This window comes from Hippocampus guttulatus, chromosome 8, assembly GCF_054856545.1.
Source record: "Hippocampus guttulatus isolate MCC_2025c chromosome 8, RoL_Hgut_1.0, whole genome shotgun sequence".
NCBI classification, from domain to species: Eukaryota; Metazoa; Chordata; class Actinopteri; order Syngnathiformes; family Syngnathidae; genus Hippocampus; species Hippocampus guttulatus.
The window spans coordinates 2,918,005-2,936,671 of record NC_141268.1 but is presented as its reverse complement, the minus strand read 5'-3'; the positions used below and the strand labels follow the sequence as shown (position 1 = coordinate 2,936,671).

Sequence of the window (18,667 nt, the reverse complement as noted above, 5' to 3'; positions counted from 1 at the left end):
ACTCGCCCGGCACGAGCACGAGCACGGTGGAAAAGCACCATGAGAGTATTGGATTGAAAAATACAATCAATGTCAAGGACATACCAGATAAGGTTCCCAATGCATTCTTAAATTTGAACAACTTGGCTTTTTTCACTTTAAATTAGTTTAATAGAGAAAAAAATAAATGAAAGTATTACACTGCGATTGGATGGCGACCAGTTCAGGGTGTACCCCGCCTCCTGCCCGATGACAGCTGGGATAGGCTCCAGCACATCTCACGATCCTTGTGAGGATAAGCGGATCAGAAATTGGATGGATGGACACATTACAAGTTCAAATGTAAATGTTGAGGATTTTTTTTGTATTCAATAATTTTTGTTGCACTACCTACAGCAAATAAAGGCAAATTATTGGAGTTGATAAAAACAGGCATGTTTTTTTATATGTGTATGCATAATTTTACATTATATTTGGTAATAAATTAAATTAAGACATTTTTAAAAGGTTTATGCCCCATTTGGAAGCCGAAAGCGCCATCTCTTTCCAGACAGCCAAGCCAAAAGAGTCAGTTCTACAAAAAGAGACGGAATTCCCATCACTAGATTATGTTGGAGTGATGAAGTGGTCATGTAACTGGGTCATAATTCAGAAATTGTATCCTGTATGTATCAATGTTGGAAGATGGGTTGGATGAAATACCAAAGTGCTACCCATTGATGCTGTTTGGGTCGATACCTTTCAGTTCTTTAATTTTCTCCAATCAATGTCAGTTCTACGCATACTTCATGAGATATCATTCCATCTCGGGGCCTCTTTTTGCTTTTTATAAAGTGCAACTACCACATGCGCCGCAGAAAGAGGCGGAGAACAAATGTTACAAATTAATCAGAAAGCAGCGCAGCCCTCCAATGGAAAACGGAATTGTTCGTTCAAATAAGCCAATAGTAGCAGTGAGTGGCCGCGCTTCTCCTTTCAATATCCAGTATGGGTGGGCGGTTTTTTGTATGACCCACCCATCTTGAATTTATGGTTTGGTTGCACACAGTATGCAATTTCACTTTGTTTTATTCAACGTTTTGAGTACCTGAAGGTAAATTTTATACATTTACGTTGGTAGGGATAGTGGTACTATACTTCTGATTTCAAGCACTTACTCGGACGTGGGTTGGTCTGCTTTTTTCGCTTGCCTTGGTATTTCAGCAGAGCGGACTCTTCAGTCGATTTTTGTTTCTCCTGCTTTTTCTTCTCCCTCTGGAAATCATCATTTAAACCTTTACGGTGTTCCTCCATAATGTCAAGACCAGTAAGGTAGGTCTGTCCCCAAACGGCGTTAGGCAGACTGCGTTGGTCGCTATAGCACTGTAGTTGCACGCCTCCGCCATATTGTCTTTAAGGAGGCTACTGTGTATGCTTTTCATGAAAAAATGTAGACATGAACGTGTGCTTGGCTTCTCGCGTGCGCACGCTAAGTCGAGCAAGGTTCCCAGTAGCATTGGGCCGCCTCGATTTGTAGTTTTGTTTGGTATTGGTTCAGTTTGCATCGTTGAATACTATGTAGGCCTGCACGAAAGACGCGAACATTTGTCTACACACGTTTGTTCAAGGCCTGATCATTGCTACATTGCCGATGCTTCCAAGGACCCATGGAGGCTCAGAGTTGCCCTATTTTTCAAATGGACATTAAACTGCGTGGTTAGCCAGCATTTCACTATTAGGGCAAATTATCTTACCAGCTGTGTGGATACATGAATGGATTGAAAATGATTTTTAGACTGACATAAATGTGGTGTAAACTAGATAACGCGATGGCGTGAAGTGGGCTTTATTTTCATTGAATGGACAAATGTGATTTTCCTGGCGGGGCCTTGGTTGAAATTGTCTCCTCCTACCATGGCGCCTTGTGTAATTATCATTAATACCTTTTTTTTAAAAGTGCTTTTCGCCATAAATTATACGTGTGTAATTTACCTTTCTCGTGCAGGACCTGCAGGAATTATTTGAATCAATGCCACTAAAGAATTGGATTGAAATATAGCCTTGGACTGTTTTTTTTCTTCTGCCCGTACCAATGTATTTGGAAGTGGAATACAGAACCTCTGACGATTTTTTTAAATACAAAATATAGTTTTTATGGAGAATTGCCTTAGAAATTCACATTTTTTGTGATTGTCTTTCCAATTTTCACTGTTCAAATTTTGAACAGTGACATGGGTCTGTATCATGTAAATGTGTATTATTAATAATTGATATATTGCATTGATTTTTGTTTGTGGCACCCAAGTAATCTAATTCAGGCATGTTTCATTATTTCTGGAAACACAAAAAGTAAATTGTCTTATTAAATGTAGACTTAGTTGTCAAATAATTTAGTATTGTGGCCCGGTGATCCAGTGAATAGTGCGTCGACCTCACAGTGCAGAGGAACCGGGTTCAATTCCAGCTCCGGCCAACGTGGGTTTTCTCCGGGTACTCTGGTTTCCTCCCACATTCCAAAAACATACTGTACATGGCAGGCTGATTGAACTCTCTAAATCAGGCATGTCCAGCTCTGGGCCTGGAGGGCCACTGTCCTGCCTGTTTTCCAGCTCTCGCGGCTACAAGACACCTGATTCGGGTGATCAGCTCTGCAGCAGCATTAGAACAATCCTGATTATTTGAATCAGGTGTGTTGCTTCGGGGAGAGCTGGAAAACAGGCAGGACAGCGGCCCTTAAGGACCGAGTTCAATTCCAGCTTAGAGTCTAAACTGTCCCTAGGTGTGAGTGTGAGCGCAAACGGTTGTTCGTGTCTGTGTGCCCTGCGATTGGCTGGCAACTGCTTTAGGGCGTCCCCCGCCTACTGCCCGAAGATGGCTGGGATAGGCTCCAGCACCCCCCGCGAGCCTTGAGGATAAGCGGAACCAAAAATGGATGGCTAATTTAGTATTTAAGTGTAGTCTTGTAAAATTGTGTAGGCAGTCAAGCAATGCCAGCATAACATTCAAATGTATTTGTTTGACATATGATGTAAACTTAAATTCCCCTGAGATGAGAGGCTTCTCTTTGTTTGGCATTGACAACCAGTTAATAATGAGGTTTACTGCGTAAAATTGTCGTCATTATTATCGTCAACATTGCTTTAATGATGAGCGCAATTTTACATTATTCCATACTAATACTGTCTTGATAATAAAAGACGAATAAGTCCATTGATTGACTGCAAAGTAGGATAAAGTGATAAAGTCCTCATTCGGCAAATCACCGTGCATAGTCGGCAAAAGAAGAGGAAGTGAGTATCCTTCATTCTGCAAATCAGGAGGCAGGATTCAGTCCTGGTGACTCTGTGGGACCAGGTAGTGGTAGACGGCTATAAATTTAGGAAATGGAGTAACGGACGAGTGTCTCATTTCAGCGAGTGTTTAATAGCAATACCTCAGTCGACGCCCCTACCCTGGACATGATTCAAAGTTGCCAAGACTGTTGTTGGTCAGAATAAGATTGTAAGATGTGCCAAAACGGTTGCAGTGAAAAACAATATACCAACAAATCTGTTCCACCACAAATCACGAGCACACTAAAAACCTGCACAACACACTGAAAACTTACAGAGTTGAGCAAACGCACACACCCACGCGCGCACACACACACACACACACACACACACACACACACACTGTGCCATTGACAAAGCAAGAAAATGTCATCAAAAAAACATCACTAACTTACGTTTCCTTTTTAAAACTCAACAGGATGTTCTGTATTTACCTTCCGTCAACATGGTCATAGTCCCTATCATAAGTACATTTGCGGCTATATCACGTGTAGTATGTGTCGGGCGATTTTGGAAAAGATTGTGGCTGAATTTGTTGTCACTACAAACGTATATGTAATATCAGCACGCGACACTGTATCTCTCTTGCCGCATGTGTGAAGGATTGTTCAGATGTTTTTTTTTTTCCTCCTCATTCTGACTGCTGTATTAGTTGACAGTGGAAGACCAGGACAGTCAAACCTCGGTTTTCAAACGTCTCTGTTCTCGACCAAATCGGTTTTCGACCAAAAATTTCGAATTTTTTACGCCTCGGATTACGACTGAAAATCGGTTCTCGACCAAACTGAGCGCACTTGAATGCGCCACTCGACTCCTCTCGGCTTCCTTACACGAGGAAGTGACGCTTCCTCAGGTAGACAAAGAAGTGATGCCTCCGTTGTGAGCAGACGTGTTCAATAAAGATTAAAAAAAAAAAGAGAGCGTCCATTGTGAGCAGACGTGTTCAATGATTTAAAAAAAAAAAGAGCATCCATTGTGCGTCCATTGTGAGCAGACGTGTTCAATTAAGATTATAAAAAAAAGCAGATGCGTTTGTTGAGATCTATGCAAATTGGACTGTTATTTCTGCATGGCACCGAAGAAAGCAAGTGGAAGTAAAGCTGGTGAAAATAAGAGGAAAAAGAAAGCAAGTGGAATTAGTAAAGCGGTGAAGAAAGAGGAAAATAGTGCGCAAAACGATTGTATTTAAGAAAGATTTGATAGTGAGAGAGAGAGAGGTTACTTCAATTTTTATGTTACAATGTCAATATTTATGTTAAAATTGGTCCAAATAAAACATACAAAATGTTTGTATTTGTTGTTACCTGCTCTCTTATTACATGTGTTTATGTTATGCGTTTATGTTGTAAAATAGTTGAAAAAATGCTTTTCAAAAAGTTGTTTTCTAGACTTCAGGGATTTCCGCTTTTTGGCAGAATTCCGCTTTTTTCCAGTCAAAATTTACTTTTTATATTATTCCAAATCTGTCGAGAATTTTTTAGGGGGGGGGGTAGGGTCTGGTGTTATTTCTGGGCTGCTGGACTGACTTGTCTTCGGCAGACTCGGGACTCGTAATGTTTACAAATAAAGCTTGCAAGCATCCCTTTTGAATACCGTTTGTTCTCGCAAAGCGTTAGTTTGTCGTTACTTCGTATATGGGCTAAAACCAATGTCTTACTTGTTGTGATTGGTTGCTATATCAGCAAATGCAGAATCATAACCAATCCGTGTTGGCCTTCCGAAACTCCTTTCCCTCAAATCCTGAATGGTTTTGCGCGAGGGATGCAGTGTATTGAAATTACTCTCATATGTAGTCTGTATTAAACAAAATGCTGAATGTTATCGAGACTCGTGACAAAGCTAAAGTGCGACAGATAGCCGCGGATCTGAAAAACAAGTTTCGATGGGACTGGTTGGATAGAAAGCTGACGGTGTCCCCAGTCGGGACCAGTAAAGAAAAACCATTGTCCGTGCTTGTGTTGGATTTCGTGAAAAAGCTCAATGTCGCTGGTAAACCTCTGTGTACTGTGTGTGACAATGTCATTCTATACGTATCGAGAGGATGGAAAGTTTTACAGAGTAAAGGAAGCAGAAGAAAGCAAGGCTGGAGCAAAAACCAATCCAAAATACAAATTTTTTTCCCAAGACAGAAAAAAATAAACATTAAAATACTGTACGTATTTTACTGTTGTGATTTTTTTGGATACTCCTGTATTGCAGTTTTTGTTATATAAACAGTTTTTGGACAGTATATTTTTGTATTTTATTGATTGTGTTGTTACATGTGCATTTTGTCAACATACCTGCAGGTTCATAATAGACATGTACCATGCTCATTTCCCAAATGAGGAATTTCTGTTATCAGGACAAATTGGACAGCACAAACACAAGTCCGTACTCGAGAATATTTACTGTATAGTAAACGGTTTGGGACTTCACTATCACTGTATGAGGTAAGAATCAACAGCTTTTTAGCACATTTTATAAATACAAGTAATGAACAAATCTTAAATATGGCAGGGAATGTGTTTCCTTGTTTAGTTTTGATTTTGAGCAGCAAATTTGAAGTTACACATTGGTGCTCACTCGGAATGCATAAGAAAAGTTGCACGAAGACCTATTTCAAATTTTCACTTGAAAGAATAGTGAACTAACTTGGGATTTTTTTCTGTGAAAGTTTCAAGTCGTGTGTACATTGAATACACTTCATCTTTATCATGTTTAGTATAAAGTGCCAATTTTGTTTGCAAATAGGGAATGTTATGTCAACAACAATTGTAAAAATTTGTTGATAAAATGAATGGTCTTAAGGCTTTAAAATCTTTAAAATCCATAAACTAATGTATGTACTCCAAATAAACTTCTACTTTAGTGCCTGCGGCCCCCAGAACCCCGGCTGATTTTCAGATTTTTTTTCATCCCTTGCCACTCTCATCTCTGAGACTTGGAACGGATTAAAAAAGTTTATATTGATTATAATGGGAAATACGGTTTGGGTTTTCGAACAAGTCAGTTTTCGAACAGCCTTCTGGAACGGATTATGGTCGAAAACTGAGGTTTGACTGTACTTAGTGCTGTAAAAACTAAATAAATCTAAACAACAGGTGTTATTCACAAACACTGCCCGTCCATAATTGTGGAGTGAAGCAAGTGCAGATTTACAGTATTGTTTTTGGTCAAATATTGGCAAATGAGTTTTTATTTATTTATTTATTGCCTTGCCCTACTGCCACCCACTGGACAATCTTATTTGCGTGCATGTATTGTACATTTAAATACCTCAGGGGAAAACTGAATTTATAATGGGCTATGTCTTTTTTTTTTTTTTTTTTTGCACGCCACACAGAAGCAGATCCTACACATGCCGACATCCAAGAAGTGTCAGGCAGCAGGGTTCAATATTAACGGTGGCTCAGCGGCCCTGCGGCCCCTTGTTTGCTGTGTCGGACCACTACCGACCGTCAGACACTGTCCAGACCTGGCCATTGAGACCAAATTCCAATTATAATCTTATACTTATTTTTCATTAGCCTCTAACAGTACAGCACCACTTTGCTTGGTCTGGCACCATACTGCGTGGCCTCCATTGTTTTTCCATGACAACAGGCGCAGGGCGGGATGGGGGCAGACTCAACTGAACTGTTGAAGTCGGTGCTGCACAGTTCACACTTGTAGCGTGTAGGGTTCTGGCATTGCATTTCATAAATGGTGAGTCTCGTCCTCTGTTTTTACGGTGTTTCAAATATTGCATGATGCGGCTACGTCTTAAAGTATGCCCATCAGTTGCACATAATCTTTCACTGCAAGAAAAACGTAATTTCCAGGTTTAAGACAGCAAGGCGGCTGACCGCCATTAATACCAAAATACAGTGTACATGGCACACATTTTGTTTTACATTGAACCATATTTTTCAATTTGATATGGACCATGGATGTAACAGTGCGAACAGCACACCAAGCTTGCCACCAGCGCTCATTAATACTGAATGGAGAACTCAGTCTCATTCATTTGGCCACCTTTCTGAGTCAACACTCTAGCATTTGAAGCCCTCCGTGGGCCATCCAAAACCGTCATCTCCAAGGTGTGGGCGGCAATGGTTATCCCGCGGGAGATGCGAGGCGCCGTTTTGTACTGTGGCTGAAGACATCTTCTATTCAAATGAATGGGACAATTTTACGCCAAGCTTCAATATTTCATTATTTTGCATACCTGTATATGCTTCAGTGTTGTAAAACCGGTTGGTGCAATCTTAATTAACCATATGTGCGGCAACAGGACCAAGGAATGGCAGTGAAGTGCAAGGAAGTGAAGGTTCTTCACCAGATCAAGACCAGTAATGCGTGGACCACAGCTATGTCCTGATGAGAAATTTACTCATCATAAACTCTGAACACATGTTGGAATGCGGCACACGACAGGCCTCTTTGAAGCTAATATAGCAAATAGTGAGTGATATTTTTAATCTTTGTGTTTTCTTTTTTTCTATCATGCCTGTCCTTCAAAATTAACATAGAAACTGTAGTTAAGATTTTGGGGCCACTGTCTTTATTTAAAAAAAAAAAAAAGAAAAAAAAAAGGAAGTGGGTTCCTTGGTTCAAGCAAGTCGAAAGTCAAGTCTTAAAATCTTTTATTTTTTTTAATGGGCCCTGCAAAAAGTACCGTATTTTCCGCACTATCGGGCGCACCAAAAAGTCTTCCATTTTCCTAACTCATTTACACCCTTTGACGTATAAATACGTCAATTAGTGCATAGCCGCTCCCTCCCCATGACGTATTCATACGTCAATCACGTTTTTTCATGGGGGAGGGTGCAAGAGAGTCTGATGCAACTTCTACCAAAGGATTAGGCTTGACGGTAATGTTAAATACCAAAAAAATGGCCATCAGGAGGGAGCGGTGCAAAAATCCACCAGGATCACACCGCAGAAGTAGTAGAAAGGGCGTATCGTGGAGGAGGGGCGTATGTGGATAGTGGATTGGAACATTAGCAACTAGCAACGATGGAGAAAAAGAAACAACTAACTAAAAAGGATTGTTTTTTTTTCGGTATAAAAGCGTCCTCGAAACAAATCAACAAAGGAGATGGTGTTTGTGTGGAAGAGAAGATGACGCTTCGGTCACGTAATCGAAAGCAGCGCCCGTCAAACGAACGTCAGCATGCGCAAACATGGCATGCTACACGCGGTCCGCATAGCTCACGCCGAGTTTCGAGTTCATCTGATGAAGCTGAACATGCTCCACGTCAGGGACCATCGCTTGGCAGAGCATTTCGTGCCTCCCGTGGCGCACATCGCCCACAAATCGTCTCCCCGGCGACTTCCAGCGATGACGGCAAAGAGGCTGCATTGCTTCACATGGCCGACGCCGGGCACACGTCAGCGATTCGCTGGAATCGTCTCGTAATGACAACGGCGAAGACGATGAATTGGAGAGCGATTTGGATCCCGATCTGTCGGACGAATACGGAAAGCAGCTGAGAGTTCTCGCCAGAGCCGCTGGAACGAGGAGGTAACTGTTGACTAGCTTACAAGTTCCCATTCAAAACTTCATCACTTCTTATGCCTCATCAGTCACTTTTATGCACCGCTACATTCCCAGCTGTACTGTTATCGCTACGTGTTAGATACTATGAGTATGTTAACGCAGGTCAACAAGCAAGCCAAACTCATTTATTCATGAGCCAGGAAACTGAGCGTCTTGCTCCTTTATTACGGTCTTCTTGACGGCATACAGTGAACAACTTTGACATCAGCTCAATGAATTGTAGAGTGAAAACTGAAATGAACAGATTTAAAACATGCATTAATATTGTGTACACAAATCGTCAGGTGTTTAACAAAGGACATAAATGCAGCTCAAAATGTGATAATGCGTTTTCGCAGCACCTTCGCATGCTAATTAGCTTGTTAGCACCGATTTAGCATCGTCGCTACGTCGTTAGCAGTACTCTGAGCTAGCGAGTTTCCAATGACGACAATTGAGGGAAAACAATCTCCGAAACATATTTCTAAATAATGCTAAACACGAGCAGACTTACAGCCATTGCTTTCGAAGGTGAAACGAAAGGAATATAACTCAGGAGGACCAGTTGCAACGACCATGGTCAGGCTTTCTGTAATGACTCGTCTGATGAAACATGGCGTCTGCTACCCACAATGCACCGCGATAACTAAATGAATATTCTAAACAGAATTACTATTAATGAAATGGCCCGAAACTTTTACTGTGGGCAGAACACCCGCTAGACTATAAAGTTGCCAGTAACTAATCATTTATGTACGGTTGATGCGTCTCGTAGATGTGGATGAAAATATGCACCGTAAATGTGCTGACTTGCGTGTCGCCATAGGTTTTAAAAAAACAAAACAAAAAAAACAGGACACATTTGGTCCGCTCAGCTCTGCTAAAACCACTAGTGTTAAATTCGTATTCCATTTCATTTCAAATTGGATGCTGAGCAACGTGGAATGAATGGTGTAAATAACAGTGTGCGAGCATGTATGTGTGTGTGAGAGATGTTGAAATGTAAGTGGAAAGCAACAATGGAAAAATAAAAGTGGTAATTGTACATACTTCTATGAATTACAGATTGTCCAACCAGAAGCCAAAAGATGACGACTCCTTGCTTTGGTGGTGGAAAGAAAGGTAAATAAAATTATTGTACCTCACTCTGCAGCAAGATATATTTGCAACTTTTTATGTTTCTATAATTTATAGGTCGTGCATCTGGACGTGGTGACAAACTGGATGGAAGCCAAAAACCATCCTCTCCACAGCTGCACTTTCGTTCATTGTTCAATTTGCACTTTTGTTCATAGTTTAATAGTTTTGTTGTGTGCAAATAAATTATTTTGCTACAAAAACATTATTTGTAATGTTCTTTTGTAGGAGGAACACATTATTGAGGTATTTGAGCTGTCACAAAAGCAAAAAATAGTGTAAAACTTGAAATGCATGCTTTTACAAAAAGCTAATTTTCTCTGGATTTCTGCAGAAAATCGGCCTTTTCCATAAAACTAGCAGTTTTCTAATGCTGATTGCCAACGAACGGTGAAAGATAGAAACGAAACTTTCTGCTCAAAGAAGAGAGTCTCACCTTTCTTTTGACAGGTTGCATGTATATATAGCCATAGAACAGAAAATTCTGTGGGCCTTGCAAATCAGTCAAAATTCAGTAAAATGTGAGGGATTGAGGGGGTGCTCCAGTGAAAAGGGGTGGTATTCAATGAGTTAAGTACCTGTACAGGTTGAATTTGATTTGTAAATTATTGTATTGTGTTTTTATTTTGAATTAACACAAATTCCAAATTTCATTGGAATTGGGTTTGTATTTAAAATCCGAAATGAATCATTTTGCGTCGTGGGGTGCTTTATGGCATTTAGTGGAAGTGCAACTTTGAAGGTCCAACACAATCAGTTCCATGCCACAAACCATTTTGAGTATTGAAATGAAACTCCAATACAGTAGAAAGCTTTTGATCAAATGTTCAAATTAGCAAATCAACAAACTGAGTTCCATTCACGATTAAGAGCTTATTTCCTGTTTGGATTTCAACGCACATTTTTACGACCTTGTTTGCATTTGAATCATGGAATAATGCCTTATCCACCAAATTCCTGACCAAGCATTTTGTCAGGTATCCCTCCACGGTGTTAGACAACTGCTTGGCCAGTCACATTTTTTTTTTCAGTTGACACTGCTCCCCTGGCAACACCTTTCCTCCTCAATCAATTTATGTTGATGTTTTAAATTCAGTTTGGTCACAGGACACTGACTCATGAATACCTCATGCACACTTATACATGTTACAGTACATGCACATTTTGTCGAATTTTTCTCCAAGGCTGAGCTACATTCACTTTGCTGTTCTGAATGAACTGTGATTGGTTTGTTAATGAAAGTGATAACGCACAATGAGCTGCCCCTGCTGTTACATTATTAGTTGCATTGCATGTCAAGCCATGATTGTATGTGATTGTGTGTGGTGTCCCTGGGCTGAAGTAATGGTTGGTGGAAAATTCCAGTTCACCTGTGCTCACACTCATCCTTCATAGAAACATAAATTGGGATTTTTAGCATGAAGATCATTGATCCATGCAATCAGGGTCGTTCCCCGTAGTGAATAACTATGAATAATATTTCAACAGGTTATCGTATTTTCAGCATTATAGGGCGCACCAAAAGGTCTTCCATTTTCTTAAAAGCTCACCGAGCGCCTTAAAATCCAGTGCGTCTTTTGTATGGTCATTACGGTAATACGTCGATTCCAAGATGGCTCCTTCCTGGAGACATGCTTCCAATATTATAACTTGCTGTTGGTTCAGTAAACTGTGTCGCTGCTTTATTAAATAAGTTTGTGTTGCAGCTCCGAAAAAAAGGAGAGCTGTGGTGTTAATTTTTTAAAACAGTCTCAACAAATACAGGTACGTCTTTGTCTGTCTCTGTGCCTTCTTCCGTTCGACTCGAGAGGCGTTCAAGGCCGCCTCCGAAAAACATAAACTAATGATTACTTCAATGAAACTACAAAAATTGAAAATAATACATCAAAACTGAAAAGCAAGCGAGGATATCACAAAATAAATTCTATAGCCCCCCTCCTACAGAATTTATATTGTAATTTCGTCATTTGTGAATACACAACAATGGAATAAATAGCTACGACTGACATCTTGTGTTATTTTGACTTAAAGATGGCGCCGCGAGAGTGGCTGCCTTTCCAGCAGCTCCTATTTATTTTGTTCTTCTACTTCTTCCTCTCATAACTTTGCTGCTGTGAAGTGGGAATTTCTCCATTGTGAGACTATTAAAGGTTTTTTTTAATCTTATCTGATCGTACTCTTGGAGCTACGATGAAGGAAATGCCAATGCGTTTTTCGGAGGCGGTCATGAATGCCTCTCAAGTTGACCGGAAGAAAAGAAGGCATGGAGACAGACAGACGCACCTGTATTTTTTGAAAAAGGGAGAACTGTGGTTGCGGTTTTATTATTTTTTTAAACACAGACTTTGTTAATGGTTTTCACAGTCTCAGCAAATACAGGTACTGTACGTCTTTGTCCGTTCTGTGCCTTCTTCCGTTCCACTCGAGAGGCGTTCATGGCCGCCTCCGAAAAACAAATTAATTCTTACTTCAATGAAACCACGAAGAAAATCAAGCGAGGAAATCACAAAATAAATTCTGTAGTGGGGATATAGAATTTATTTTGTGATTTCCTCGCTTGATTTTCTGTTTTGATGCATTATTTTCAATTTTCGTAGTTTCATTTAAGTACAGTAATGGTTAATTTACATTTTTCAGAGGCGTTCATGAACGCCTCTCGAGTTGAATGGAAGGAGCGTAGCACCATCTTGTGGAGGCATTGTAGATTGCGCCTTTTAATGCAAAGCGTCTAATGTATGGAAAAAAATTTACAATATAGCCATTCATTGAAGGTGCGCCTCATAATCCAGTGCATCTTTTAGTGCGGAAAATGCGGTACATTATTTCTTTAAAAAAAAATCTAAAAATGAAACGAAATAAAACCGAAATGAATGTTTACCAGGCCTGGATTGGGTAATTTGGATGTTTTGGACTAGTATGCACAGCCCATTAGGTCCGTCCGGTGCTATATTATGATACACATCACAAAGATGATTGCTAAAATTTTATCTTGTCATTTTTTTCTGTTACCATGCTATCATCATTTAACTGCTAAAAGCTGCTTGAAATGAATAGGTCAAGTACAGCTTGATTTGTGGTTTAGGTCCTATTTAGCTGACAGAACCTTTTGTGTCAGCCTTGGCTGCTCTGACACGCACTGCTCCCCTGTCATGTGTTCAGGGCTCAATTCTGGGGCCTCTGCTGTTCTCGCTGTATCTGCTCCCATTGGGTTCCATCTTAAGGAAACATGGTATTCCCTTCCACTGCTATGCAGATGACTGCCAGATCTATGTCCCACTGAGCAAGAAAGACGCCTTCTCATTAAGGCCACTCCTATCCTGTCTGGAAGAAATCAAAACCGGGATGGCACAAAATTTCTTGAAATTCAATGAAAAGAAGACAGAGGTGATATTGTTTGGTCCCAGTGGCCCTTGTACATCCCATCCTGTAGACTTGGGCCCCCTGTCTCCTTATCTTAAGTCAACAGTCTCAAACTTGGGCCTTAAACTGGACAGTGATTTCAAACTTGATCGGCAAATTGGTGCCGTTGTCAAATCCAGCTTCTTTCACCTTAACCAGCAGGCCAAAATAAAACCTCTCCTCTCACATGAACACTTTGAGACAGTAATTCATGCCTTTGTCACATCCCGGCTCGATTACTGCAATGCCCTTTACTTTGGAGTCCGCCAGTCCTCCATTAAGCGCCTTCAGCTGGTCCAGAATGCCGCTGCTCAGCTCTTGACTGGTACTCGTAAGAGGGAGCACATAACTCCTACTCTGGCATCCCTTCACTGGCTCCCCATACATTGTAGAGTTATTTTCAAGATCCTCTTATTTGTTTTCAAATCTCTGAATAATCTCGCGCCACCTTACCTCTCTGAGCTCATCCGCCCCTACACACCTGCCCGGCGCCTCAGGTCTGTGGACCAGACATTACTAGAAGTACCAAGAACTAAACTCAGGCTCAGAGGGGATCGAGCCTTTTCTGTTGCTGTCCCTCTCTCTGGAATGACCTCCCACTGAACATTCGGCAAGCCTCCTCGCTGCCCATCTTCAAAACCCTCCTCAAAACTCACTTGTATTCTTTGGCATTCGACTCAGCATGACTTAGATTTGTTCTTGGTTTTACTGTTTGGTGCTTTCTACCGCCTTTATTACCGATTTGTCTTACTGTTTATTGTGCATGTTAAATTGCTCCATGTACAGCACTTTGTATGCAGCGATGGCTGTTTGGAAGTGCTCTATAAATACAGTTGACTTGACTTGACTTAATGGGCTGAAAGCTTTCACCTTTCAATCTTATGCCCACCACCTTTGAACAACTATACAGGAAAGTGAATCATAAGATATAGTCACCGTATATAACAGACCTACAGTGCAAAATTAAATTTTAGAGTCAATTAAAATAAACAATGAGGTGGGTGACTCCAAATAACAAACACTACTGTGTTGGAAAAGAATAAACTATAAACAAACCTGTAATTATTAACTATTTTCTCTGACAAAAAATATGCCCTCAAGGCCTGCAGGGTACGCTTGCATTACGATACAGTACAGTAAATATTCTCTAGTACGGACTCGTGTTTGCGCTGTCCAATTTGTCCTGATAACAGAAATTCCTCATTTGGGAAATGAGCATGGTACATGTCTTTTACACATGTCTGCAAGTATGTTGACAAAATGCACGTGGAACAACACAATCAATAAAATACAAAAATATACTGTCCAAAAACTGTTTATATAACAAAAACTGCAATACAGGTGTATCCAAAAAAAATCACAACAGTAAAATACATAAAACGTAAAATACGTACATACGTATTTTAATGTTTATTTTTTTTCTGTCTTGGGAAAAAAATATGTATTTTGGATTGTTTTGTTGGATGCATTCTTTGGTTTATGACGATGTTTGCCTGCGTGTCATACAGTTTTCTTGCTAGTTGCAAGTAACTGTCCCGTTGATCAACGATATCTGGTAATTCTTTTGCATACTGAAGGATTTGTGTTGCCATTTGCATTGCTTTCTTGCTGGATGGTGGCTTGTCATCAGGAGTTGAATCGATGCCTTGTTTTTTAAAGTTTCGTAGATTTGCGTCTTTCCGACTCCAAGTGTCTGCTGGATGTTTTTAACTTTGTGTCTAGCCTCGCTCAAACGGATGCATTTCAATCGCTCCGCTCCAGTCATTACAGTTCTTCTACGTTTCGATGCTGTGATCTACACGACGTAAGTGAATAAAGTTAAAATCTTTCGCAATTACAGTAAAACGCACGGCAATAAAAAGTCACTTACACGTCTTCGTTTCGAATCTGATGAATGAAAACGACGAAGCGAACACGTTTCTTCGGTCGTGTCGAGTGGGTGCTGTTTTTTAAGCTAGTGCCGTGTTCTACAGGATGTAAGTGAATAAAGTTAAAATCATTCACAATTACAGTAAAACGCATGGCAATAAAAACTTACTTACACGTCGTCGTTTAGAATCTGATGATCGAAAAACGCGAAGTGAAAGCTTGTCTCAGCGTTGTCTTTTCCGTCGCATCGGGTGGGCGTTGCGTGTATTTAAGCTCCCGCGGCATTATGCCTCCATCCGGGTTACGGGTAGTGGAATTTCCGCTTACGCAAGTTCCGGTAACACGTAATATCATAGTCAAAATGTTAATGCATAGGTTTTTATTACGGGTGAAGGATATTCCTTTTCATAGAATTCCAGGGATGGGAATATTTACTCTATATGCATAGCAGTTTTATAGCATAGCAGACAAATAAAAGCAAAACTGAGAATCACAGACATTTTTTCGTAAGGTTTTCCGATAATTAAACGTTTGAGATGTCCCAAAATGTTTTGATGGGCTGCTTATGTCCCCTGCAGCTAGACACTTGACAGTACTGTATCGAGGCGAGACGACGCAGCAGCTAGCGATAGCAAGTTCAGCAAGAGCTTCAGCTGGCTACTATTGACCACTAAACACGTTCTGGTTTCACTCCTAACTCGGCAATTCACAGACTCCGTCATCTTGATTCCATGGCGGCAAATAAACTACACTTCTTACACGTAATGTTCTCACAAAGGGGTTGTGAGGAGTAATTAACAGAGGGAAAGTTGGAGAATACGTGCTCATTGCTTAGGTGATGTAATATCATCGTGAAAGACCAGAATTAAAATTGCTTGGGTGACTGAGTACACTTCACAGAGGTCTCACTAAACGGCGTCAAAGCGGCGTGTCTCACCTGGATGCATTAATCATTTCATACAGATCTGTTTGTCACTTCAAAATCAATTGTGAAAAGCTAAGAAGTCATCGTGTGTTGTATAATTTTTATAAAATACCTGAATATATATCGCTATCGTAACATATACTGGCCAACATCTTTAATTTTTCTTCCATTTCGTCAGTCGGCTAAGTAGTGTTAGCTGCCTTTATCTTGTTGGGTTAGCGCGCTCTGTAAATGAGCCTTGTTGATTGGAAAGTGTCTTCTCCCATGTTATATATATATTCCTATTGGTCCCTTTTTGCCTTTTTTCCATTTTAACTATTTATGGTCTCAAACTTGTTCAAATAAATGCTGATCGTGATTTTCGAAGCACATTCAGTTGTAAATTACATCTTCAACTTCAATCAAATGCAATATGATTATTGTTAGAGAGAATTGTAGAATTTTGTTGGATAATAAGCCATTATTTTTTTCATGCCCTCTGAACCCTGGGGCGTATTTAATGGTGGGGCTAAATTATGAATCATTTTTTTAATTATAATTTTAAAAAAAAGGAAATGACACGAGTTTAGCGTACAACAGGGATGTCAAACTCATTTCACATTGTGGGCCACATACGGCCTCGGTAGATGTCAAGTGGGCCAGACCATTAAAATTATGCCATACTCTGCTATAAATAACCAAAATAATATGTCTTTCCTTTGTTTTGGTCTAAAGAAGCACACGAACATTAGGAAAATGTTGACATTTAATGAACATATCTTTTACAAAACATTTCATGAAGCACTGTAGATTTCCTTAGACAAATGTGCAATTTACTTTTATCATTCACATATATGCATTGCAACTGATCCCACTGATTGTACAAAGGCACAAAACTTTAACAAGTAATTGCTATTGAAAAATATAGGAATGCACTTTAAGATTAAACTAGATTTATAAAGACATGAATTTTGAAACCATTTACACGTGCATATAAAGTGAGTGAGAAGCCTAGATGACCAGCAGTGAGAAAACTTCCACAAGAACTGTCCACATGTGAAGATCCTCCTTTTCTGAGGTCTGCCAGTGGATTTTAGATTGAGAAAGAATCTACGATCACCAACGGATTTCGAAAGGCTGGACTGCTATGTAACAAGAACAACTTCAGCAGTATATGTGTCTCAAGAGGAAAACTACACATGTTTACGGTGTTCCTCCATAATGTGTTTGACAGACTCTCTGAGGCTTTTCAACTCCGACATGGAAGATGGCTTCAGTGGTTCCAGTGAACGTGAGACGGTTGAATTTAAAACTGTTATGTTAGAGAAAAATTTCTGAGGTGTTACGGGCATTATTCGGAAACAAGGTATGGAAATAAAAAGTTTGCACCGCAAAACCTTTCTTTGTATATAATTTCAAACTTTACTGTAAATATCTGTGGCAGGTATATGAAAAACAAAAAAAGAAAATCTACCCAAGGCGGGCGTGGCTTATTATCCAATACGCTCTGTTGTCCAGAAAATAAGGTCATCTATTTTAGATATATACACTAAAAACTGAACAATTGTATCTTCATTTAAAAAGAGAACTTCAAAGAGCCAGTCTTAAGCCCGAAACTCCAGGGCTGAAAAGGACTTCCACTCTGGCCCTGATATCGATACAATTCAGATCTTCAGAAGAATGAATGTTATTTTTTTACATTAATACTGAGTGGCACACTGTAAATGTGATAAATGTTGAAATATTCTGAATGTGGGAGTAAACGTGTATTTAAAAGCTACATTTGTTGTTTCTGGTGCCATTCTGTAAATGGGTGAATGGAAGGCATTAACTTTGTGCACTTTGTAGGTTGTCACTTTTTGAAGTAGAGCGAAGTTGACGTGCATTAGTTCATGATGGCGCTGACACGTCAAACGACATGTATATGTATGGAGTGTGTGAGTGTGTGTGTGTGTCTAGAACTGGATCGGGCTAGGCTGGAACCGGGCTATAATAATTTTAATAATAATTTTATTTATAAGCGCCTTTCAAAACACTCAAGGACACTTTACAATCAAGAACAGTGATCAGTGTGGTAATACTGTCCCACAGGGTGTGCAACAATGCAAAGAGCCACTATAGATTTGAAATACTGTTTAGGGAGTTAATGGCGAGAGGGAAGAAGCTGTTTGAATATCTACTGAATGTGGCGCGCAACGTTCGATAGCGCCCATCTGAGGGGAGTACCTGGAAGAGGCAGTGGGCAAGGTGTGGGGGCTCCAGTAGGATTTTCCGTGCCCTTGTCTGGCTCTTGCGGGGTGCAAGTCGTCAAGATTCCGTTCCTGTCTGTAGTTGGTTGATGGCTGTCTCACAAGGCTGTGTTGGGGCACAGTGCTTTTGGCATAAATTACAGTGCATGCCTTCCTCAGTATGCCTGAACCAGGTAAATTGACTTAGCCATTGATTGTCAAAGCCACTGGCTCGTTTGTTTTTGAGAGGATATGCAAAGAGGAATAAAAGAAAATGTTTTAATTACTTACACGTTTGCTTTGCATTGCTTCCAATTGTAAACGGATTTATGTACCC

General features: G+C 40.2%; 1 protein-coding gene across 1 annotated transcript in view; it reads left to right on the top strand.

Annotated features, from left to right (window-relative positions):
- Positions 1-985: 985 nt before the first annotated feature.
- The window catches only part of nucks1a (nuclear casein kinase and cyclin-dependent kinase substrate 1a), a 54,447-nt gene continuing 36,765 nt past the window's right edge, over positions 986-18,667 (top strand). Inside the window, exon 1 of the mRNA XM_086117609.1 lies at positions 986-1,290. Coding sequence (XP_085973735.1) covers positions 1,274-1,290 — 17 coding nt within the window. The 5' untranslated portion in view covers positions 986-1,273. The remainder of the gene's footprint in view (positions 1,291-18,667) is intronic.